General features: G+C 32.9%; 1 protein-coding gene across 3 annotated transcripts in view; it reads left to right on the top strand.

The window, feature by feature from the left end:
• The window catches only part of Mon2 (MON2 regulator of endosome-to-Golgi trafficking), a 110,344-nt gene that overhangs the window by 21,690 nt on the left and 61,492 nt on the right, over window positions 1-27,162 (top strand). For 2 of the 3 annotated variants that reach the window (XM_026392979.2, XM_026392977.2), the window contains exons 5-12: window positions 2,255-2,384; window positions 3,339-3,436; window positions 4,077-4,202; window positions 8,011-8,205; window positions 17,460-17,584; window positions 18,011-18,147; window positions 18,928-19,081; window positions 25,287-25,519. In XM_026392979.2, coding sequence (XP_026248764.1) covers window positions 2,255-2,384; window positions 3,339-3,436; window positions 4,077-4,202; window positions 8,011-8,205; window positions 17,460-17,584; window positions 18,011-18,147; window positions 18,928-19,081; window positions 25,287-25,519 — 1,198 coding nt within the window. Of the gene's footprint in view, window positions 1-2,254; window positions 2,385-3,338; window positions 3,437-4,076; window positions 4,203-8,010; window positions 8,206-15,278; window positions 15,579-17,459; window positions 17,585-18,010; window positions 18,148-18,927; window positions 19,082-25,286; window positions 25,520-27,162 lie in introns of those variants that run through there. The other variant, XM_077799181.1, reaches the window with a different exon arrangement.

Raw genomic sequence — 27,162 nt, 5'->3', positions numbered from 1 at the left:
TGATGTTATTAGGTCATTGTGAGATTTTATTTAATAGCAAATAGTTTATTCTTTTAACTTCACATCTGCTACAGAAAATGTTTTATGTATTTTTGCATGCTCTTTTAATCACTGTTCCTCTTAGTTTCTTGCTATCAAATTATTGTTCTTTTATATGTCAGTTGTCCTACTAAAGAAATAAGAACTGATTACAGGGTTTATTTTAGTGTGCTAGCAAATTGGAAATAAAATATTTGGGGATCAAAAATCAAGAATAAAGAAATAAGACAAAATTGAGAAATTTGAAAGCTTCCATGTATCTATAAAATATGCTTTCCTTTATACTGAAATATAAAAAATAATAGTGATATCAATGACTTATTTCTTTAAAAAATTTTAACAATAATTAAAGTAATAAGGTATAGAATCTGACTTACCATTATATTTTTTTCACAAACAACCTCTTTTTAAACTATGAGACTCTCAGAAGAACATATAGGGCAAAATTATTGTGATATTGGGGTAGGCAAAAATGTTTTAGAGTACAAAATCCATGAACTATTAAAGGAGCCATAAAATGGAGGAAAATATTAGCAAATATCTGACAATAGACATATCTAGACAATATAAAGAACTCTTATAAAGATTAACAACTGAGTAAAAATGGATGAATGATTTTGACACTTGACAAAATAGGATATTCAAATGGCAAGCAAACATATGAAAAGAGAATCACCATTATAATTTATCAATGAAATGTAAATTGTAACCCCAAGGAGTCATCATTATATATCCATTAGGATACAGTTTAAAAAGACTTACCATTTCAAGTCCTCTTGAAGATATTGAATAGTTCTGAACTCATACATACTACTGGTAGGAATGTAAAATTGTAAATCTATTTTGGGAAACTGTCAGTTTCTTAAAAAGTTAAACTTCATTATCAGATGACCCAGCCAGTTCACTCCTACATGTTTTCCCAAGGTGAATGAAAATGAACTCACAGAGACTTGTATGTGAGTTTTTAAAGCAGTTTTATATAAAGTAGCCCCAAATTGAAAACTACCTAAATGTCCTAAATGTCCATCAACATTTTATACTGTATCGTGGAATCTATTTAACTACTCATATACAGAACAGCATAGATGAATAACACAATTATTAATTAAGTGAAAGAAGCCAGACACAATACATAGTGAATGAATCTGTTTATAAAGTTGTACAAAATGCTGGCTAATCTCTAAAAAAAAAGCAGATGGGTGGTTAACTGTGGCCAATGGTAGAGGAAGAGAAGGACTGCAGAGGTGCCCAAAGAAACTTCTGAGATTATGCAAATGCTCTGTAATCTGATTATGGCTCTATTTCTGAGGACCTGCGTGTCAAACATAACTCATTAAACTATATACTCTGAAGGGATGCAGTTTATTGTTGGAAATTACACCTTAATAATGTTGATTTTAAAGAGAAAGGAAGAATGACTCTGTAAAAACATACTATATGTGTATTTATTTATATACCTAGCACTTTGTATAATTTTTCTCCAAATGATTTAATGACGTATCAAGTGTTTAATTCTAACTATTTGCAGAGCAAGTCATTCTGGGGAAATAAAAGCATGATGCATTATTACACACATGTTAAAAGAATCAAATTTTGCTGGGCGTGGTGGTACATGCCTGTAATCCCAAGGACTCAGGAGGCTGAGAAAGGAGGATTGGGATTCAGAGCCAGCCTCAGCAAAGTGTTAAGAAACTCAATGAGACCCTGTCTCTAAATTAAACAAATAAATAAATAAAATTATAAATACATAAAATTGTTTGTTTATTTATTATTTTATTTAGAGACCCCTGTCTCTAAAATATTGCATACAACATTTGTCTCTTAAAATTATGCATATAACATTTGTTGTATCATCAAATCATTTGGGAAACAAGAGAGACCGTATCTCCAAATAAAATAGGGCCGGGGCTTTGGCTTAGTGGTTGAGTGTCCCTGAGTTCAATTCGTGGTACCAAAAACAAAAACAAAAAAATCAAATTTTTTAAAAAAGTGTATTTCATATTACATTAGCCAATCTTACATGGCTATATTGGTTACCAAGAGTTTGAATTATTTTAAAATCTGAGAGTTTTTTTAGTTTTATTGTATAAAAAGGTGAGACACTAATCTCTGAGAAAGAGTTATACATAAATTATTTAATTTGAGGTTACATCTGATAAAGCTAATGGCCAAGCCTTCAATCTTATTTCACACTAAATGAAAATTGTGTTTGTAGGCAATTGTTCTTTGTTTTCGACTACACTTCACAAAAGATAATATTACAAATAATACAGCTGCTGCTACCGTGCGACAAGTTGTTACTGTGGTTTTTGAGAGAATGGTTGCTGAAGATGAACGATACAGAGGTAAAGTGATAAAAGTTGTTTCCTTTTGATTTGGAAATGTTCTTACATGCATGATTCGTTTTCATTAATTTTTAGCATTTTCCCTGTGAGCACAGAATATCTAAAAACTAGAAAACTTTAAAAATATTTATTTTAAGATATTTATTTTAAAATATTATTGTCAATAACAGAAGTTTTGAAAATAAATGCCTCACAATTTAGGAGGCTTTTGCTTTTCCATTTTTATTTATAATGCATGCATAATTTTGTATTGAAGATAATAGTTTCACATTTTCTGCAGTTTGTATTTTTTCATATACTACATTTTTTGTATTTTTACCCAAACATTATATCCTATAGATTTTTCATGTTATTCTTTTATCTACATAATTTAAAATTTGATAGCTACATTGTATTTTTTGTCTATTCTGTAATTTAGTGAACTAGTCTTCTATTGGATATTTGCATGGTATTTGATTTAGAGCTGTTTTAAGTGCTAAGTTGGGAAACACCATTCTAGTTGACTCTTAGCCAATGAATATTTATAGCTGACAGATTAATAATGGCAGATCAGGCAGTTAATTCTTTTGAAGATGGTGAGATAATAGGAGAACTCACCATAAGGTAAACTTTTTACATTTATTTGATACTTAAAGGTACATTGAAAGATCATGTGAATTTTATATCTGTGAGACAAAGAGGCCAAAATGGGATTTTAGGAAAATCAAATGCATGGACAAAGATATGAGGCTTATTAAAGTGATTATAAGATAATGAAGAGTGATTTTTAATGGCATTTTATATAAAAATAGATCCTCAATTATGTTTTCATTCTGGGGACATAGTTCTGAAGTTATAATTAAAGTTTATAATTATATAATTAAATAGCTTATTTAAAATATATCCTTTAAACAGAATATAAGATTTATTAAAGGCCACTATGAACTCCTAAAACCTATCCTATTTTGATTGCAGATATTATAGAACAGCCAGTACTGGTGCAAGGAAATAGTAACAGAAGATCTGTCAGTACTCTCAAACCTTGTGCTAAAGATGCATATATGCTTTTCCAGGTATTTCAGTTGATAGATAATTTTTATTATACAGTTTTTTATGACTTTCATTTTAGAACTTTTATATCTAATTTAGTTTTTAGTATGAAAATGTAAAAAACTATTTCAAAGTAGGTATTAAAATAGTTCTAAAAGATTAAAAACAACTTTTACATTTACAGTATAGCTAATTAACATAATAAAATATTGCAATTCACTTTAAGGAAATAAAAATGTATTGCCAGAACTAGAGATTAAATATATTAGAGATGACTAGTTATACAAAAAAATATTTTTTTCAACAAAGAAAATTTAAGAATAAACCTATGATCTATATTATATAATTTGATAGAAGCCTACTTTTTACATCATTTCTCATGAATGAATTGTTTTAAATAAAATAAAATTCATCTGTACTGAAAATTTTAATTTTCATTTAAAATGTTAGATCAATTATTTGTCTATCTACTCCATATGCTATTTATATGTCAATAGTTATATGATTCTATACATATTTACATATACAATTTAAATTAGCTATTGCTTAGTTTCTAAAGAAGGAAGGTTTAATTCTCTTTCTTTTTTTTTTAATTTCATAAACTGAGTTTTTAGAAAGCACATTTCCTCCTAACACATGAAATTGTTTGATTAATTTTTCCAGGATCTTTGTCAATTGGTTAATGCTGATGCCCCTTACTGGCTAGTAGGCATGACAGAAATGACTCGGACATTTGGCCTTGAATTGCTTGAGTCAGTCCTCAATGATTTTCCACAAGTCTTTTTACAGGTAAGCCATTAATAGTATTTTTTAAAAAAATAAATCTTTAATTTTTTTCACAGATATTTTTCAAAGAAAACATATTTTTTATATGTTAATAAATGCAAAGATTTAAAAGCCCCAGAGTTTAGACATATAATAATTTAGTATTAGCTTTTTTTTTTTTAATACTGGGGATTGAATTCAGGGGCTCTCTACCACTGAGCTATATCCCCAGTCCTTTTTTTTTTTTTTTTTTTTTTTTGAGACAGCGTTTTTAAGTTGCTGAGGATCTTGCTAAATTGCTGAGGCTGGCCTTGAACTTGCATTTTTTAACCACAATCTAGCTCCCTCTCTTACTGTGCTGTTTCCCTAAGTAATGTATTTTGTCCATTGTTTTTATCTACAAAATGTGTGAATCAAGTGTAAATAGTGTAAGGTCTTTTTGGGCTTGAGAATTTGAGCTAAAATTACTTTTATGTGGTTCATAATTTTTGGTATACATTAAGCAACTATTAACTGCTTTTGGTGATAATGAATTGTATTTACTGATGATTCCTTTCCTCATGGTACAGTAGGAAAAGCAGTAGATATAACTTGTCCAATAGTTTTGTGTAAAATGGTTGTTATTGTCATAATAATTACTATTGTTTGACTGTCATCTAAATGCTATGTGCCAGATTCTTTACACATCATATTTTCTTTAATTTTCCCAGATGCCTTAAAAGTACTAGTTATTCCTATTGTCCCCATGAGGAAACTGTAACTTGCAGAAAGTTAAATACTTTGTCCAAGATTTCATCGTTTGTAAGTGATAGAATTGGGAATTGAACTCATGTCAACCAAATTCCAAATTAGCTTTTCTTCTTTTCCTTTCTTCTTTATTTACATCCTATATCTCAGTCATTATCTTCAAAATATATTCGGGGCCCAATTAATTCTAAACCATTTCTACCACAATAATCATTGTCAAATCCATTCTCACCTAAATTAGTGTGTTAGTTTCCTAACTGATCTCCTATGGTGTACACTTGTCCTACGTGTGTGTGTGTGTGTGTGTGTGTGTGTGTGTGTGTGTGTTGGTAGTGCTGGTAGATTGAACCCAGGATCTTGTATGTGTATGTAACACTATATTCAAATGGGTTTTTCAAAGAAGTCATATCTTTTTAGTCTCTCTCTCTCTTTTTTTTTGTCCTGGTGATTGAACCCAGGGGTGCTTAACCACTGAGCCATGTTCCCCAGCCATTTTTTATATTTTATTTAGAGACAGGGTCTTGCTGAGTTGCTAAGTGCCTTGCTAATCTGCTGAGGCTGGCTTTGAACTAGCGATCCTCCTGCCTCAGCTTCTGGAGTTGCTGGTGCCGCAACCCGGCTGGGCACAGAAGCACGAACTGCCGCAACCGGCTGGGCACAAAAACACAAGCCGCTCAAGCGGGAAACAAAGCTTTATTTAAAAAAGCCGCCAGCGTCCCGTGTGCCCTGTTAGCAAGCCGGTCGACCCACGTGTGTCACCGGAACTGGGCGCCCGGACCTCCCCCGGAAGTTCCCTCCTACTATCCTTCCCCAACCAATGGGAACTCTCCCATTACATGAGTAACATGAGTAACATGAGTTCCGTAACAGGCCAAGGTGAACAGCAGGAGTCCAATTTCCATATGAAATGTAAAGCTTAACATAATCATATCATCTCAATGGCTAGCTGGCAGTCACCTAAACCAAAAGTGCCATGTATCATAATACTTTTGCTGTGGCTCCTAGCAGCTGGGATTACAGACATGCACCACCGCACTCAGCCTTTACAGTCCTTTTTAAAAATATGTCAGTTAATGTCTTCTTTACCCAGAATAAAAGATGAAGCCCTGTTTTGATATGTGGAACTTGCCATAATTTAGTCTTCAATTTCTTTGGTCTTTTATCTCATTTCATTTCTTGCTTTGGCCTCATCCTTTAGCCATACTTCAACCAAGCACACTCTTGCCTCAAGGCCTTTGTTATTTACTGTTTTCTGGATCTGGAATGCTTTTCTTCCATGTGGTTTACTCTTATTTCTTTGAGGTTTTTGCTCAATGGTCTACTTAACAGGCATTTCTTCCCTAACCACTTTGTGTAAAATGGCACACTTTTTAATGTCAGCACACTTATTTTTCCAATCCTTCTTTGTTTTTGATAGTATTTATTATCTCCTGATATATAATAAAATATTCAGATTTATTATACCCATGAAATTTCTATGTTATTCTTCCTACTGTAATACAGAGAGATAAAATAATTCTTCTATGAAAGATCTTAGAATTTAGTCCTGAAAAAATTTTTCAGAGACAGATATTAGTTTTCTTTTACTCATCATTGACACATATATTCAAAATTTACCAGTCATTCACAGTGTATTGGTCTGTGTTCCATGCCAAGAATATGACAGGTAAAATCCTTGCCCGTATGACCCATTCACGGCTAATGAGGAGAAAGGTATTAACTTAATGATAACACATGATGACTGCTCTTCAGGAAAAACAATTAAAAAAATACTATGCAAATGAATAACTTGGATACCAAACTTGGTAGACTAGTGGAGATGAATAGAAGAGATGATGCTTAAGCTTGTACTTGAAGGATGAAGTAAGTTAGATTTAGGCAAAATGGAAAAAGAATACTTCATGCAGAGTGTATTTCAAGAGCAGTTACATTAGGATAGGAGCTGTTTTCCTTTCTAAAAAATAAGCTCTAGGATAGGGGCATTGAAAATTGTACTTAATTCTGTATCCCTTTCTCTAGCACAGTGCCTGGCAAGTAATTGCTGAATCAATAAGTGAAGTAGTTTAGTAGGTGATGAAAAATGCAGTCTTAGAGATGACTTCTATCTTTTTGGCCCAAGCAGTTAATGATTTGCTAAGATGAAGTACTCGGTGGACAGAACTTTTATTATAAGAAAGATATTATTTAGTTTCATACATATTCATTTGGAGTATCTATGAGACATGCAAAATGTTATTTGGACTTACATGCATCTTGAAGTTTGGGGCTAAGACTTATATTCCTTTTCCATAAGATTAAAAAGATTAGTTTGGATGATTTTTATGATTCTTTCTTTGTTTATAATAGCTTCAATGAAATTTTATGTGATTAAAACACCAAAATAAAATATACTTGAAGTTAATCATTAAGTGCAGATCGTGCCTAGTTTGTCACTAAAATGAGACTACTCTTAAGTAACACAGAGAATGAGAATCAAGGGAGGTTTTCTGTATAATATATGATGACTACAAATAAAATTTAAGAATTCTTTAAAAAATTCTCCATCTTATAAAATTGTGCTAGGTTGTCATTGCATATTTCACCAGCTTGTGTTCTGTTCAAGTAATCCAACTAGCACAAAACCAAGTTATTTATTAAATTTTCTCTATATGAATGGGATTATTCTTTGCAAAATATAATCAGTGAATTTTATAACTTATTCTACTTTATTAATCAGGTTTTCACTCCTCAGTTGTCTATTCAACACTGTTTGCTTATATTTGTAAAATCTGTTTTCTTTTATTCTTTGTTTTTAATCACCAATATCCAACTTAAAGTTTCTAGTAATGAGCACCAATTCCTCAACTCTAAAATCATTCATGTTTCTTTTTAATGATTATTGAAGAAACTCTTGAAATATTAATATTTTGTTCTAAGACCTCTTAACAGCAATGTGAGTTTCAAATTTGTGTGCAAATTGTAAAATAATAAAATATATACTTACAATTAAACTAAATTATTTATACTGATTTTTATTTGCTAGCAAGACTACATTAGAGCTATTGAGTACGAACTAATTTCATTCTTTTTTCTTCTTTGCAAATAGCACCAGGAATTTAGTTTCCTCCTCAAAGAAAGAGTGTGTCCTCTTGTGATAAAGCTCTTTTCTCCAAATATAAAGTTCAGACAAGGTTCAAGTACTTCATCTTCCCCAGCACCTGTTGAAAAACCATATTTTCCTATCTGTATGCGATTGCTGAGAGTGGTTTCTGTCCTGATTAAGCAGTTTTATAGTCTTTTGGTAAGTGCTATTTTCCATACATATTTGTATATATTCATATACAGTGCTTTTTAAAGAAAGTGGTCTATTTATGGTGTTAGTTTTTTTTTTCAATTCAGTTCTATAGAATTGTTTTTGATTACATACAAGTGTTCTCTCAGGTACTCTAAAATTTCATTCTGTCCTTTTTTTGAATCTTATTTGCATTTGTATAGTATTTATAATGTATGTCAAGGAGAGTAATAACCTATTATCTCAAAGCAGCATAGGATTTATATTTTAAGAATTCAGCTTTTTATGCAACTCATAATAGCCACGTTATGGAGCCAGCCTAAAAGCTTATTCACAGATGAATGTATAAAGAAAATGTGGTATATATACACAATGGAGTATTACTCAGCCATAAAGAAGAATGAAATTATGGCATTTACCACTAAACAATGGAACTGGAGACTACCATGCTAAGTAAAATAAGCCAGAAGCAGAATTCAGTTAAAATGTTTTATCAGATATGCAGAAACTAGCCCAAAATAAGGAAAAAAAGAAAAGGTAGGGAGAATTCTATCAAAAAAGAAGAAAAATCAGTGGAGTTGAAGAAGGGTTAAGAGGGAAGGAGGAAAGATTGGTAAGGAAAGAACAGTGGAATGAATCTTCCCTAACATTCCTATGTGCATACAGTGGTGAATCTTGTTATTATGTGTAACCACAAGGCACTACTTAAACAAACAAACAAACAAAAAAACTGTAATAGCAGAAAGATCAGTAGAGTGGAGGGAAGAGAGTAGGGGGAGGGAAGAGGGGGGAAAGGGGAAATACTTGGGACAGAATTAGAGCAAATTATATTCCATGCTTTTTAATTATGTTAAGTGAATCCTAATGTTATATGTAACTTTAAAGAACTAATAAAATAAAAACAAAAGGAGAAGGACTCAGTAAGATGCGATATCCATGTTCACATTTCTGACTAATTAAAATTATTTTGTTACTATAGTTAGGAATATTTTCAAGTTTCTAAGATAAAAGTTGAAGATTCTGATTTTTCTATTTCTTGCAGTTGTTACAGAAATAATTTCTAAATAATTTGTAACAAAAAGAATTCAACTTTGTAGCTCATATGAATAATAATTAAAATTATAGTATCCAGTATATTCTGCTTTTATTTATACTCTTTCATATGTCTTCACAGATTAAAGCAAATTTATTAAAGATTTGATGGAATCAAGGATAAGAAATATAATATTTTTCTTTACTTCTAATCCACTTTATATCTCTTTTTGCATAACTTTATGATGTGGAATATGTTGTAATATTCTTGATCGTAATGCTATTTCTGTTATGGTTTCCTCCTAAACATTCAAGTGGTATTTGTCAGAAAATGGTTCATTATAAAAAAAAAAAGAAAATGATTCATTATGTTTCTTTTTAGTTTTATTAATTAAATTCAGTATCATAATATTTTCACATTTGTAACTTTTAATGAACAAAAGTAGACAACACAATAATAGTAAGAGACTTTAGTATTACATTTTCTATAGTGTGTAGAACAAATGGACATAAGACCAGTAAGATTTGTAGGGAAACACAGAGGGCCTGATCAACACTGTAAGCCAATTGGACTTAAGAGCATGTGTAGAATACTGAACCCAACATTAGCAGAACACATAATCTTCTCAAGTGCACATGGGACATTCTCCAGTATAGATCACGGTAGACCATATAAGACAAATTTAGGTCTTAACAGATTTAGGAAGATTAAAATCATAGTAAGCATCTTCCTTGACAACCGTGGAATAAAACCAGAAATTGGTAGAAGAAAGAAAATAGGGGCAATTAAACAACACACTCTTAATGATTTAAAAAATAAATCAGAAGGGAAATAAGAATATATGTTGAAACAAATGAAAATGAAAATATAACTTATGAGTTGCCATAAAAGTACTATCAAGAGAGAACTTTATGGTAAGGAATACCTTCATAAAAAGGAAGAAAAATCTAAAATTTGCAATTTAACTTTACACCTCAAGGGTGTAGAAAAATGAACAATCTAAATGCAAAGTTAGCAAAAGGAACAAAATAATAAAAAATTACAGCATAAATGAAATAGAAAAATAGATACCACTGGGAGTTGGTTTTTGTAAATATCCATAAAATCAGCAAACCCTTAGTTAGACTAAACAGAATGCTTAACTAATTTCAGAAATGAGAGAGGAGAAAGTTGATGCCACGAAAGTATGAAGGATTATAAAGGACAACTATGAATAGCTATACAACAAAAAATTGTATAACCTTGAAGAAATAAATTCCTTGAAACTGACAATCTACCAAGATGGAATCACAAAAAAATTTGAATAGAATCATAACTAGTAAAGAGATTGAATCAATAATCAAACATCTCATAACAAAGAAAAGCCCAGAGCCAAATGGCTTCACAGGTGAACTCAAACACTGAAAGGAGAATTAACACCAGTCTTTCTCAAAAATCTTCCAAAAAATTGAAGAGAAGAAAACACTTCCAAATTCACTGTATGACGCTAATATTACCTTGATTCCAAAGTCAAAAGGTATTACAAGAAACCATAAATCAGTATTCCTGATGAATATTGTGGCAGAAATTCTCAACAAACTATAAGGAAACCAAATTCAGTTGCACATTAAAAGATCATCAAGGGTTGGGGATATAGCTCAATAGAGTGCTTGCCTCGCATGCACAAGGCCCTGGGTTCAGTCCCCAGCAACACACACGCACACACACACACACACACACACACACACACACACGTCATTAAAACCATGACCAAGTGGGATGTATTTCTGGAACACAGGATATTTTAACATAGGGAAAGCAATTCATGTTGTCTACCATGTTGTTTTGTTTGTCATGTAAAAAACAAACACATGATCATCTCAACTGATTTAGGAAAAGCATTTGATAAAATTCATTACCCTTTCATAATACTCAGAAAACTAGGAATTGAAGTAAACTATCTCAATTTAATAAAGACCTTCTATGAAAAATCAGTAACTAATATCACAATCAAAACTTCAAAGTCTTTCCTGTAAGTAAACAAGGCATGGTTGCCTGTATCTACACTTATATTCAACATAGTACTAGAAGTTCTAGCCAGAGCAATTGGGAAAGAAAAAGAAATGAGTCATCCAGACTTGAAAGGAAGAAGCAAACATATCTGTTTTTAGATGACATGGTCTTATATGTAAGTAGTCCTAAAGAATCTGTACAATGCAACTTATTAGAGCCAATCAACAAATTCAGCATGCAAAAATCAGTTGTATTTCTCAATTCAAGAAAAGAAATTAAGAAAGCATTTCTATTGACCATTGAATTAAAAAAAATACAATATTTAGGTATAAACTTAGCCAAGCTGGCCAAAGACCAGTATACTAAAAGCCAAAAATATTGCTGAAAGAAAGACACAAATGGGAAAACATCCAGCATTCATGATTAGAAGATTTAATTTTGTTAAAATGACCATACTACCCAGAGTGATCTGCAGATTCAGTGCACTCTCTATAAAAATTCCAACAGCATTTTTTACAGAAATAGAAGAATCCATTCTAAAATTTACAGAATCTTGAAGGACCTGACTTGTCAAAATGAATCTTGAGAAAAAAAGAACAGATGTGGAGACCTCACACTTCCTGATCTTAAAGCATATTGCAGAACTAGGGTAATCAAAAGCAGTTGGCTACTGGCACAAAGAAAGACATAAAGACCAGTGGAAGAGAATAGAGAACCCAGAAATAAGCCCTTGTATATATGGCTAAATGATCTTTAATAAGAATGCCAAGATCACTCAATGGGGAAAGGACAGCCTCTTCAACAGTAGAGCTAGAAAAGTTATAATGAGGAAATTGTTAAGGAAGCCAGCACCTACCAGAAGAATGAAGTTGTATCTTTACCTTATATCACAAAAACTCAAAATGGATATACCACCTAAATAGAAGACTTAAAATCATGAAGTTTCTTAAAAATATAAAAATTAAAAAAAAACACCTTGGAGAAAATATTTATAACACTGGATTTAGCAATGATTTCTTGGTACTGACACCAAAAGCAAAAGTGAACAAATGGTATTACATCAAACTTAAAACTCCCCACACCTCAAAAGAAACTCTCAACAATTTGAAAAGGCATTTGTGTGTGTGTGTGTGTGTGTGTGTGTGTGTATGAGAGAGAGAGAGAGAGAGAGAGAGAGAGAGAGAGAGAGAGAGAGAGACTGGAGATTGGTTCCAGGAGCACCCTACCACCAAACTATATCTCCATCCCTTTTTTTGTTTTGTTTTAAATATTTTTGTTGATAGACCTTTATTTTATTTATTTATATGTGGTGCTGAGAATCAAACCCAGTGCCTCACACATGCCAGGCAAGTGCGCAACCGCTAAACCCCAGCCCCAACCTTCCCCATACCTTTTTTATTTTTTATTTTGAGACATAGTCTCACCCAGTTACTGAGGCTGGCCTTGAACTTGCAATTTACCTGCCTCAGATGCTTGAGTCCTGGAGATAAAGACATGTATCACGTAACTAAAAAGTTTTTTCTCAGCAAGAGAAACAATAAGAGAGGTAAACAGGGAGCCTACATCCTGGGAACAAATTTTTACTCCTCACACTTCAGATAGAGCCCTAATATCCAGAATATACAAAGAACTCAAAAAATTAAACAATAAGATAACAAATAACCCAATCAACAAATGGGCCAAGGACCTGAACAGACACTTCTCAGAGGAGGACATACAGTCAATCAACAAGTACATGAAAAAATGCTCACCATCTCTAGAAGTCAGAGAAATGCAAATCAAAACCACCCTAAGATACCATCTCACTCCAGTAAGATTGCCAGCCATTATGAAGTCAAACAACAATAAGTGCTGGCGGGGATGTGGGGAAAAGGGTACACTTGTACATTGCTGGTGGGACTGCAAATTGGTGCGGCCAATTTGGAAAGCAGTATGGAGATTCCTGGGATAGCTGGAAATGGAACCACCATTTGACCCAGCAATCGCCCTTCTCGGACTATTCCCTGAGGTCCTTAAAAGAGCGTACTATAGGAATACTGCCATATCAATGATCATAGCAGCACAATTCACAATAGCTAGACTGTGGAACCAACCTAGATGCCCTTCAATAGATGAATAGATAAAAAAAAATGTGGCATTTATACACAATGGAGTATTATGCAGCACTAAAAAATGACAAAATCATGGAATTTGCAGGGAAATGGATGGCATGAGAGCAGATTATGCTAAGTGAAGCTAGCCAATCCTTAAAAAACAAATGCCAAACGTCTTCTTTGATATAAGGAGAGCAACTAAGAACAGAGCAGGGAGGAAGAGCATGAGGAAAAGATTAACATTAAACAGAGACGAGTGGTGGGAGGGAAAGGGAGAGAGAAGGGAAATTGTGTGGAAATGGAAGGAGACCCTCATTGTTACACAAAATTACATATAAGAGGTTGTGAGGGGAAAGGCGGGGGGGAAACAAGGGAGAGAATTGAACAACAGTAGATGGGGTAGAGAGGGAAGATGGGAGGGGAGGGGAGGGGGGATAGTAGGGGATAGGAAGGGTAGCAGAATACAACTGTCACTAATATGGCATTATGTAAAAATGTGGATGTGTAACCGATGTGATTCTGCAATTTGTATTTGAGGTAAAAATGGGAGTTCATAACCCACTTGAATCAAATGTATGAAAGATGATATGTCATGAGCTTTGTAATGTTTTGAACAACCAATAAAAAAAAAAAGACATGTATCACCATGCCTGACTCAGAAAGGCAATCTTTAGAATGAGAGAAAATACTTTCAAGTTGTATGTCTGATAAAGGGTTAATATCCAGAATATATAAAAAACTACAGGTCAACAACAATAGCAACAAAACCCCTAGTAACTTAATTAAAAATAGGCAAAGGCCATGAATAGACATTCCTCCAAAGATACACAGATATCCAACAAGCATATGAAAAGATGATTAACCTGTCAAATCATTTGAGAAATGCAAAGCAAAATGACAGTGAGATATCACCTCATACCTATTAGGATGGTCACTATGAAAAAAAGAAAAAAGAAACAGGCAAAAAAAAAAATAGAAAATAACAAGTGTTGGCAAAGATGTGGAGAAATGGAACCTTTGTGTACTATTGATGGAAATGTAAAATGGTGGAGCTACTGTGGAAAACAGTATGGTAGTTTCTCAAATTAAAAATAGAATTACTAGCTTTTTCATAACTTGTTTGCTACCAGAACACAGGTGTTGTAAAAACCATAGCTAAATCAAAGCCAAAATGGAAAGGTCATTAGACATGTAGATTTGGGCAAGTCCACCACTACTGGCCATCTGATCTACAAACATGGTGGGATCAACAAAAGAACCATTGAAAATTTTGAGACAGAAGCTGCTGAGATGGGAAAGGGCTCCTTCACATATACGTGAGTCTTGGATAAACTGAAAGCTGAGCATGAGTGTGGCATCACCATTGACATCTCCCTGTGGAAATATCAGACCAACAAGTATTATGTGACTATCATTGATGCCCCAGGACACAGAGACTTTATCAAAAATAGGCATATTTCAGGCTGACTGTAGTGCCCTAATTGTTGTTGCTGATGTTGGTGAATTTGAAGCTGGTATATCCAAGGATGAACAGACCTGTGAGCATGCACTTTGGCTTACATACTGGGTTTGAAGCAAACAACAAGTCACCAAATAATTGTTGGTGTTAACAAAATGGATTTCACTGTGGCATTCTACAATCAGAAGAGATATGAGGAAATTGTTAAGGAAGTCAGCACCTACATTGAAGAAAATTGGCTACAACACTGACACAGTAGTATTTGTGCCAATTTCTTGTAGGAATGGTGACATGTTGGAGCCTAGTTCTAATATGCTTTGGTTCAAGGGATAGAAAGTCACCCATAATGATGGCAGTGCCAGTGGAACCACACTGCTTGAAGCTTTAGATTGCATCCTGCTACCAACTCGTCCAACTGACAAGCCTTTGCATCTACCCCTCTAGGATCTACAAAATTGGAGATATTGGTACTGTCCCTATGGGCCAAGTGGAGACTAGTGTTATCAAGCCTGGCATGGTGGTCACCTTCGCTCCAGTCAATGTCACAACTAAAGTAAAGTCTGTTGAAATGTAGCATGAATCTCAGAGTGAAGCTCTTCCTGGACAGTGTGGGCTTCAATGTCAAGAACATGTCTGTCAAAGATGTTCATCATGGCAGTGTTGTGGTGACAGCAGAAATGATCCACCAATGGAAGCATCTGGTTCCACTGCTTGATTATCCACAGGTTGATTATCCTGAACCATCCAGGGTAAATCAGTGCTGACTATGCCTTTATACTGGATTGTCACACAGCTCACATTGCTTGTAAGTTTGCTGAGCTGAAAGAAAAGACTGATAACTGTTCTGGTAAGAAGTTGGTTCTGGTAAGAAGCTGGAAGATGGTCCTAAATTCTTGAAATCTGGTGATGTTGTCATCATTGACATGGTTCCGGGAAAGCCCATGTGTGTTGACAGCTTCTTGGGCTGTCCTCCTCTGGGTTGTTTTGCTGTTTGTAATATGAGGCAAATTGGTGTGGGTGTCATCAAAGCAGCGGACAAGAGGGCTGCTGGAGCTGGCAAGGTCACCAAGTCTGCCCAGAAAGCTCAGAAGGCTATATGAATGTTACCCTTAACACCTGCCACCCCAGTCTTATTCAGTGGTGGAAGAACGGTCTCAGACTTTTTGTCTCAATTGGCCGTTTAACAGTAAAAGACTAGTAAATGATAAAAATGTATTGTAAAACCTTCAGAAGGAAAGGAGAATGTTTTGTGGACCATTTGTTTTTTGTGTGTGGCAGTTTTAAGTTGTTAGTTTTTAAAATCAGTACTTTCTTCTTTCTTTCTTTCTTTGTTTTTTTAAATGAGTATAAGGGATTGAACTCCAGCACTCAACCACAGAGCCACATCCCCAGCCCTATTTTGTATTTTACTTAGAGACAGGGTCTCACTGAGTTGCTTAGCTCCTCGCCATTGCTGAGGCTGGCTTTGAACTCTGGATCCTCCTGTCTCAGCTTCCCAAGCCACTGGAATTACAGGTGTGCACCACCGAGCCTGGCTAAAATCAGTGCTTTTTAATGGGAACAACTTGACCAAAAATCTGTCACAGAATTTTGAGACCCATTGGAACAAAAGTTTAATGAGAAAAAAAAAAAATAGAATTACCATGTGATCCTACAGTTCAATTTCTGGCTATATACCCAAAAGAAAATATGATATAAAGAAATATTTGCACACTTGTGTTTATTGAAATGTTTTCTACAAAAGCCAAGAAGTGGAAACAGTTCAAATGTTTATTGACAGATGAACAGATAAAGATGACAGTATGTACATTTATTGTTATGTTTTTTAGCCATAGAAAGAGAGAAGTCCTGTCAGTGGAGCCTTGAGGACATTATGTTGAGTAAAATAGGCCAGTCACAGAAAAACAAATAGTGTGTGATTCCTCCTGTATCTAGAGTAAGTTCATGGAGACAAAATATGGTGATTTCCATGGACTGAGGATTAGGGAGTTAGTCTTAAATGGGTATAGAGTTTCAATTTTACAAGTTGAAAAAGTTCTAGGGATGTATTATACAACAATGTGAATATAGTTAACACACTACTGTTCCGTATACTTAAATACCATTAAAAGAATGAGTTTAATGTTATGTATTGTTACCATGATTTAAAACTTTTTAAAATGTCAGCAAAATAGTAAAAGTAAAAATAATTAGGATATAGAAATATCAGTCAGTATGGAGTGTCAAGAGATTTTTAAAAAGATAAAGAAATATAAGGATCAGTGTAGTTGTACTGTTATGTTAAATCATTGCCAGGCCTTGTGGTAGTGAAGTCAAAGTGTTTAGAAATTTTTTATTGTCATGAGGCCAAATAAATACCACTTCCCTACTTGTTCCCTAAATATTATTGGCAGGGTTGAAGAGGACTTACTGGTGTGCTATACTTTCTAAAGAATAAGGATAAAGGATTAATTATGTTAGCAGAATACTAGTGTTTTCAGGAATGTACTAAGGAGATACTATGAGTATTTTTATTGCTAACTTTTTTCCTTATGATTACTTTTGTCTTTTTCTCTAATCACCATTAAGAATTTTTATTTCAAATCTAAAAGATTTTATTGTCTATGGCACTAAATTAAGAGTAAGAATGCAACTTTTTATTATTTTCTTTGATTCAAACAAATATAAAAAACCCTATACTTTTTAGGTAACTGAATGTGAAATATTTCTGTCACTTTTGGTGAAATTTCTGGATGCAGATAAACCACAGTGGCTACGAGCTGTTGCGGTTGAATCAATACACAGATTATGTGTGCAGCCTCAGCTGTTAAGGTAAAACCTCAGCAATATTTTGTAATGGATAAGTTAATAAACTAGTAGTATGTTAGTAAACTAGTGGGAAGATTTTAAGTATTCCCAAACATTAGTGATTTTTAAACAGAAAATTTGTATAATTTATATATATATGTATAAATATATGAAGGGACAGGGTGGAAGCAATGAATGAAGTCAAAATATGTAGTTAATAATTGCCATCTGTCTGAATTTGCTGAGTAAATATAGCCAAGATCTTTTTTTTAGAACATTGACTTCAGTATGAACCTTTGTCCTAAATTGGTAAAATTACTCAGGTGTGATGAATTATCTTTTGAGTATGGCATTGAAAGTACAATAACAACATTACTTGCTTTAAAAAAATACTAATTTTTTTAATGCATTTAAATTTTTTTCTCAGAAACATTTAAAATGATTTTACAGGTCATTTTGTCAGTCCTATGATATGAAACAACATTCTACCAAGGTTTTTCGTGATATTGTGAATGCACTGGGATCATTTATCCAGTCCTTGTTTCTTGTTCCTCCTACTGGAAATCCTGCTACAACCAACCAAGCTGGTAAAGCATATTCATATTTTGTTTTTATGTTCTGCTATAATTTACAATATTCACTGTTCTGAGAGGGTTTATTTTAGAAATTCTATCTAGGGAAATTTGGATTAAGTAAATATTTTCATAGTAATAATTTATACTTAAATAATTTGATCTTACTGTGACATTTATTTTTATTTTCTTTTCTGGTGTATTTTTGTTTCTCTAATCATATGAGAACAAAAGTTTAGATACCATTCGTTTTAGAAGAATCTTCATTTGATTCCTCTTTTAAAAGAGACTAGATAGTTACTACTTTAGGAGGTTTGTCAGTCTCTTTTTTAACAAAAGAGGTTAACGTGTTTTAAGTTTGTTTTAAGCTTGTTTCCTTTTACCTTCTTTATCACTTTGTACTATCTGTTTGATAGACTTTGTGTTTTTTATTCCTACCTTTGGTAAAAAGAGGTCTAATCAAAAGTATAATAAAAATTTTGTTCAGGGCAACCTCTATCAGGTCCCTCTTACCCTGAGGGAGTTCTGTCTCTTTTCTTCTTACTTGAACAAATCCTATTTTTTAAAATATTTTTTCCATATTTTTACTTACGCTAATAGCTTTTGTATAAAAAAGGAAGTAGTGTTTTAGGGAAATAGATTTCTTTGGTAGACAGACTAGGTTAATAAATTTCATTTATATGTGTAATACCTATAGTACAGAAAAGAATTTGAAGATTGACCAGGTGTTTGAATAGTATTAATTTGTAATCAAGTAGTAAATTGGTATCTTTGCTTTCCCTCCTTATCTAATAGGCAACAATAATTCAGGTGGCCCAGTCTCAGCTCCAGCTAACTCAGGAATGGTGGGAATTGGTGGAGGTGTTACTTTGCTACCAGCATTTGAATATAGAGGAACTTGGATACCTATTCTGACGGTAACAGTTCAAGGCAGTGCTAAAGCCACCTAGTAAGTAATGGTGACATTATTTTATAAGGAACAAAATAGTGTTAGGAATAATATTTAATCCTAAAATGCTTTTGTGTGTATTATATTTTAAATTTAGACCCCATATTTCTAATATATTTTAGAGCTCATTTGCTGTTGTCAATTTTGAGGATTTTATTTAGAACTGGATTTTGTTTGTTTGTTTTTGTGCTATTTATATAGACTGTTAACAGCATTATAAAACAAATATGATTTCTTTACCTCCTCAAGTTTCCTACAAAACTACGTTTAGCAAATTAATCATTGTTTTAATTTAATGTCTCTCATATATAAAATGGAAGCACTGGTATATGTAACTTTCAACGTTCTACATGGGAGGAACGTTATTTTAAATAATTATTCTTGTTGTTAAGGTTAAACACGTGTTAACTCTGGTTCTTAATTTATTGAAACTGCAGTTAGCCATCAGTTTAACAAATAAATATTCAGCAATGTATTATTGATTTTTCTTAATAACTAGTGAAATGTAATACTAACAGAAATAAAGCAATCAATATTACATGGGTTTAATATTGCTTTAGTTACTGTGAGTCAGTTACTGATATACTTTGAATAATTGTTGTATATAAGTAAAATACTATTTTGATGACAGTAAATCAAGACTTAAAATGTAAAATAAAAATTAACTACTATAAATCTAAATTTTTATGGTATGTTAGTCTGCATTGTATCAATCTGCGTTTTGATACTTAACTATGCTTCTTTTTTTTTGCCTAAAATTGTAAAAGTGTAGAATTACAGAGAACTGAAATATCTGTATATTCATTGTATATTTTAAAAGACATTACTTAGTCTAATATTGGCTCTGCTTTGGTTAAAAAAAATAATGATAATGACTCTAGTGCATTAGAGAATCATATTGTAAAATAATTAGATTTCTAGTGCCAAAGGAGGCATTAATAATTATCTAGATAGTTCACCTCATTTTACAAACTGACATAAAACAAAACCAACACAGAATAAAATTCTTGCCCTCATGAAGCTTACATTTTAGTAAGTGATGTAGTCAGTAAATAAAAACACAAACATACACTAATATGGCTTGGTTTCATATTCTTCAATTTGATCTTCTTATATTAATTGAGTTACCTTTGGTAAATTAAATTTTTAACCTCATTCTCTCATTTATAAAATGGGAGTAGTGATATATCTAACTTTCAACATCCTATATGTGAGGAATGTTATTTTAAATATTTTGCTAATCTTCTTAGAGTTAAGCACATGGAAATCATAGAACCTTCTTCAAAATAGACCATATTTTAGGCTGCAAAGCAACTCTTATCAGATCATAATGGAAATAAATTAGAAATGAACTCCAAAAATCTATAAGAACTATATAAAATGTGGATGTTGAACAATACACTTAAAAAATTTTTTTAGTAGTTGTGTATGGATAGCATGCTTTTATTTGTTTATTCTTATGTGGTGCTAATGATGGAACCCAGTGCCTTACACATACTGGGCAATCACTCTGCCACTGAGCTCCAGCTCCAGCCCTGAATAATACACTTTTGAATGATGAATGAATAATAGAAGAAATTAAGAGAAAAATTTAAAAATTCTTGGACTTAAACAAGAATAGAGATATAATATCCCAGAATCTCTGGGACACTGTGAAGGCAATTCTGAGACAAAAGTTTATAGCTATAAGTACCTACATAAGAAAATCAATGGTGGGCGCGGGGATGGGGTGGGGTGGGGTGGGGGGCTGGGGTTGTGGCTCAGTGGTAGAGTGCTCACCTCACATGTGCAAGACCCTGGGTTCGATCCTCAACACCACATATAAATAAATAAATAGATAGATAGACAAATAAATAAAAAAAGTTGTGTCTAACTACAACTAAAAAAAATATTTAGAAAAAAGAAAGAAAAATCAAAAAGATCCTAAATAAATAACCTAATAAATATCAAGTCTCTTTAAAAAGAACAGCTGGGCATGGTGGTAATCCCAGCTGCTCAGAAGGCTGTGGCAGGAAGATCAAAGCCAGCCTCAACAGTTGCAAGGTGCTAAACAACTCAGTGAGACCCTATCTCTAAATAAAATACAAAATAGAGCTGGGATGTGGCTCAGTGGTGTAGTACCACTGAGTTCAATTTGTGGTACCCCCCCTCCCTAAAAAAGAACACACCAATTTTAAAACCAATAGAAGGAAGAAAAATAATTAAGACCAGAGCCAAAAGCAGTGAAACTAAGAAAAAAATACAAAGGATCCTGAATTAAAAGGAAGAATTGGTTCTTTGAAAAGATAAGATTAATAAGCTCTTGGCCAAACTAGCCAAAAAACAAAGAGAGAAGACCCAAATTAATAAAATTAGAGATGAAAAAGGATAATCCAGTTCAGACTTCACACAAATCCAGCAGATCATTAGGGACTATTTTGAACACTTATACTGTAATCAATTGGAAAATCTAGAAGAAATGGATACATTTCTAGGCACAGCCGACCTGTAAAAAATTGAATAAAAAGGACACAGAAAACCTAAAGTGAGCAATAACTAGCAATGAGGTAGAAACAGTAATAAAAATCCTTCCAATAAAGAAAAGCCAGAAATGGGTAGATTCTCGCCTGAATTCTACTGGATTTTTAAAGAGGAACTGATGATAATGCTCCTGAAATTATTCCATGAAATTGAAAGGTATGAAACACTTCCAAATTAATTCTACAAAGCCAGTATCACACTCATACCAAAACCAGATAAGGAAGGACACATCAAGGAAAGAAAACTACAGAAGTGTCCCTGATGAACTTAGATACAAAAATCCTTATGAAATATTAGTAAATTTTATTCAAGAACATATTAAGAAGATTGTACATCATCACCAAGTTGATTTTATCTCAGGTATGCAAGGTTGGTTTAACGTATGCAAATCAATAAATGTAATTCATCTTGTAAACACAATTAAAGACAGAAATCATTTAGTCATCTGAATAGAGGAGAAAAAGAGTGCAACACAATTAACAATTCATGATAAACACATTAAAGAAACTAAAGAATCTACCTCAACATCATAAAAGTTTATCATTTGAAAAACCCAAAGCCAACCTCATAGTGGATATGGAAAAACTGAAACTATTTATTTTAAAATCTGGAAAAAGCAAGGATGTTCATGTGTAGAAGAATGAAACTAGACTCTTATCTGTTACCTTGCACTAAAGTCAACTCAAAATGGATCAAAGGCCTACAAATAAGACCAGAAAGTATGCGACTCCTAGAAAAAAATTGTAGGGTCAACATTGCCACATATAGACATAGGCAATCTCTTTCTCAGTAGAAACCCTGAAGTTCTGGAAATAATGCCAAGAGTTAATAAATAGGATGACATCTAATTAAAAAGCTTCTGCATAACAAAGGAAATAAGAAAGTGAAGAGAGAGCCTACAGAATGGGAGAAAAATTTTGCTAGCTACTCTCTTTACAGAGGATTAATATCCATAACATATAAAGAAATAAAAAACCTTAACAGCAACAAAACCAAGTAACCCAATTAATTAGTGGGCAAATGATTAAAACAGACATTTCTCAAAAAAAAGAAATACAAATGGCCAACAAATATATGAAAAAAGCTTTCTTCATCGTTAGCTTTAGGAAAATATAAATCAAAACTATACTGAGATTTTTGTCTCAGTCTCGTCCGAATGGATTCCATGAAGAATACAAACAATAATAACTGCTAGGGAAGATGTGGAGAAAATGGAACACTTGTACACTGTTGGTGGGATTGTAAATTAGTATAATAACTATTGAAATCAGTATTGAGGTTCTTCAGAAGGCTAAGAATGGAACCACCTTATGACCTGGCTATAGGACTTCTTAGTATTAATACAAAGAAATTAAAGTAACCAAACCATAGTGATACATGCATACCTATGTTTATAGCAGCACAATTCGTAATAGCCAAATTAACATATGCAACAAATTAACATCATCTAAAAAGAAAAAATGAGATATGTCAATTGCAGGAAAATGGATAGAACTCAAAAACATTATGTTAAGCAAAATAATTGAAATTCTGAATGCCAAGGGTTGTACATTTTCTCTTGTATATGAAGCTGTAGAGGAAAAAGGAAAAGAAAGGTTGGGGGATATCATGGAAATTCAAAGGGAGGTAAGTAGAATAGAGAAAAGGGACTGGAGGTAAGACGAGTAAAGGGAAAGGGAAAATATTTAGGAATGATAGTGGCCAAATTATATTGTTATGAATGTGCACATATGAATATGTAACAACAAATCCCACCATTATATACAATCCCACCATTATGCACCAATGAAAAATTTGGAGGAAAACAAGTGTGTTTTGTTTTTGACATGAATACAAAATGTAAATCACCCTTTTTCTTAACTATTATAGTACTTAAAGCCTACATCATAGAATTTAAAAATCAGAGTTTTTGGTCTTTAGAATTATTTTCATTTTGATGTATTTTCCTAATAACATATTCTTTGAAAACAGCAATCTGTTGAACAAGATGCTTCTCATTGATTTGTTTACTATGTGATTTTGTGATAACTGGCCTGATAAAGTCCTGATAATCCATGGACTTTATCTCCCCATTTGAGTTTAAATTTCTTGATCAATAATATCAATATTTTTCTATTAGTTACCTAAATTTTACAAAGCTGATTTGATACATATTAGTGGTTCAATTGCTTAAGCTCAGTCAGATTTGAGTTGAAAACTACTAATTAATAACTACTTCACTTTAATACTTAGTTTCAATGTCTGTGTTTTTTTCATGAGTTACTTTTGAGGAACTGTCAAACTGTTTGCCAAGCAACTGCATCATTTTACATTCCTATCAACAATGTATAAAGGATTTTAGATTTTTCCACATCCTGAGCAATATTTGAAATTGTTCATCTTTTTGATGCTAGAGATTCTAGTGGTTACAAAGTGGTATTGTGTACTTCCGTAATGATTAACAATATTGAACATCTATTTTTGTGCTTGTAGACTATTTATCTGTCCTCTTGGGGGAAATGTCTATTCAGATCTTTTGCTTTTTATAATTTGGTTATCTTTTTATTATATAGTTGTAAGAGCTTTCTTATATCCTAGATTCAGGTCTCTTGTTGGATATCTAATTTGCAAAATTTTTCTCATATTCTGAGTTGTTTTTATTTTTCTTGATACTGCACTTAGAAGCACAATAGTTTTAACAATAGTTTTGTTGAATCTAGTGTTGCTTTTCCTTTTTTAAAAAATGTATTTTAGTTGTAGATGGACATGATACTTTTATTTTATTTTTACATGGTGCTGAGGATCAGACCCAGTCCTCACATGTGCAAGGCAAGTGCTCTACAACTGAGCTGTAATCCCAACCCCCATGTTTCTTTTGTTGTTTGCACTCTTGGCTTCATGTTACAAACCATTATCTAATGTGGGGTCATGAAGATTTTTACCTTTGCATTTAGGTCATTAGTTCATTTTTATTTAATTTTGTGTGTGGCATAAAGTAGAGACCCAATGTCTCTCTTGTATGTCCAGTTGTCTCAGTACCATTAATTCGTTCCCAATTGGATTATTCTTTCTTCGTGGTGTTATCTTGACAGAAAACTATACAATGCTTAAAACCACAATTCCTTATTTGGCATGGTGTAAGACACAAGATTTTTTTGTCCTTCCCTCTGAAAGTTTTCTCTTAACTATGCAGTAGAAACACTTCTGCAACTTGAACTTGACACTTGTGTTAAGTATTGTTTATACTCTTGGTATATTGTATCTGGAATGATAGGTAAACTAGGTATCTCACATTTATGCTTTTCCCCAATGTGAAAGTATTTTCCTCTTTGTAGTATTGATTTTAGCACCTCATTTTAAAAGCACCTAAAATCAGAGTTTGAAAAGTTTTTAATTTGCTTATTTTGTTTCTAAATCTTTATTTTTCAAATATCAACAATTAATGAAAGTATTGTCAGTATTGTAGGGAAAAATGAAGTAAAAAATTAAAGTAATTAGTTATGGCAGGGGCCAGGTCTTAATTTTTCTAATCAGTTTCTTAGAATATGATAAATGGATCTTCTCCAAATTAAACAAACTCAGAAATATCTTTTTATTTTGGCTATTCTATTAATGTCAGTTTTCATAGTCTACAAATAATGGAAAGAATTTTGCATATTTATTGATTTTGGTTTCTCATTAGTGTTTAATTTTTTCAAAATTTCAGCCTAGAGATGCTGGACAAAGTTGAGCCTCCAACTATACCAGAAGGTTATGCCATGTCTGTGGCATTCCATTGTTTGCTAGACCTTGTTCGGGGAATCACTAGTATGATTGAAGGAGAGTTAGGAGAGGTTGAAACAGAATATCAGTCTACCTCAGAAGTGGCTTCTTCACCAATGCATTCATCAGAACAGCAAGATTTACAGTCAACATCAGACCAAATGGATAAGGAAATAGGTGTGTATTACCATTCTGTATTTTTAATTATTATTTTGAAATTTACAGAGAACTGGCAAAAGTAGTAGAGTTTCCTTGTCATTTACCCTTATTCCCCATTGTTAACACTTTACCATATTTACCTTACCATTCTATTTATGTACATGTCATTGTTTTTTCTGAACTATTTGAGAATAAGTTGTAGATATGATGCCTCATTGCCCCTTAATTACTTTGTGTGGATTTTCTAAAACTAAGTCTCCAACATACTATAGTACAAACACTATCAGAAATTAGGATCAATCCAATAATATCTAAACCCACAACTCATTCAGATTTTGTCAGTTACCCCTATAGTGCTCTTATGGTCCAGGTTTATCTGTTGAATTTAATCTCGATGTGTCTATGCTTTCCTTCAGTGTGGATCAAATTCCTTAGTTTTTCCTTGTTTTATATGACCTTGATACTTCTGAGGAAACAGGACAATTTGCTTTTGTCTTATGTTTCTTCACAATTATATTTAATTTATTCATTTGATGCAGAATTAGCATAGAAATGTTGCTGTGTTATATTTAGTGTGCCAGTGCATTAGGAAGCATACAGTGTCAATTTATCTCATAATTGGAGATATTTACTTTTATCTATGACTAATATGTCAGCCAGATTTCCTTTGTGTAAAATCACATATTTTTCTAATAAAATATATTATAAAAGTTCTTTCTCTTCTCCACCATTTGCTATTCTTAGAAATTTATATACTTATATTAATGTAGATTCATGGATTTTAATTTTATTTAGTGTAGATTCATGGATTTTGATTTTATTCAAAAGACTAAATCTATGACTATCATTATTTAGTTTGATGCTCAGACTGACCTGTTTGAAGCTAGCCCTTGTGTCTTTTTTTTTTTTTTTGCCAGGGCTTTGGGGGGCGGGGTACCAGGGACTGAACCCAAGGACACTTATTCTCTGAGCCACATCTCTAGCCCTTTTTATTTTGAGACAGGGTTTCACTAGATTGTTTACAGCTTCTTTAAATTGCTGAGGCTGGTTTTGAACCTGCAGTGCCCCTGCCTCAGTCTCGTGAGCCACTGGGATTACAAGCATGTGCCACCCTGCCCAGCCCTGTGTCCCCTTCAATACGTGTCTCAAGTCTTTTGACCTTATCTGGGTACTTCCTCGCTGTTTAATAAAATAAGATGTTAAGTATTTCTTATCCAGCCCCAATGTCAGGTTAGTTTTCCAAGAAGTCTTGGAGAATAAATAGTATTGAAACTAACACATGGGCAGGGCACTAGGGATGCTTCTTGCTACTTGGATAGGAAATACACACAAAACAACAACACATATCTCAATATTTTAAAAATGTCTATCTTGCTCTATTAAATACTATGACATCATATTAATTTTTCTATTCCAGTTCAATACCACTGGGTTTATTTTTACCTTTCCATATATGTAACTTCAGTTTCCCATTCTCATTTACTCAATGTATTTGCTTATTTGCATGATTTCCAATGTACCTAATCAGAATCCTGCCCAAGCCAGCTTATTATTATATAGCTCATCCTCATTCCCAGCTGGTCCTAGAGATTGAAAGTTTGGCTAATAGAAAAGAAAATAGGAACTGATGTTAATATATTTTTTAATAAGATATGAATCAG

This window comes from Urocitellus parryii, chromosome 5 (assembly GCF_045843805.1).
Source record: "Urocitellus parryii isolate mUroPar1 chromosome 5, mUroPar1.hap1, whole genome shotgun sequence".
NCBI lineage: Eukaryota > Metazoa > Chordata > Mammalia > Rodentia > Sciuridae > Urocitellus > Urocitellus parryii.
Note: the sequence above shows the minus strand (reverse complement) of the source record. Positions and strands in the feature narration are given on the sequence as shown.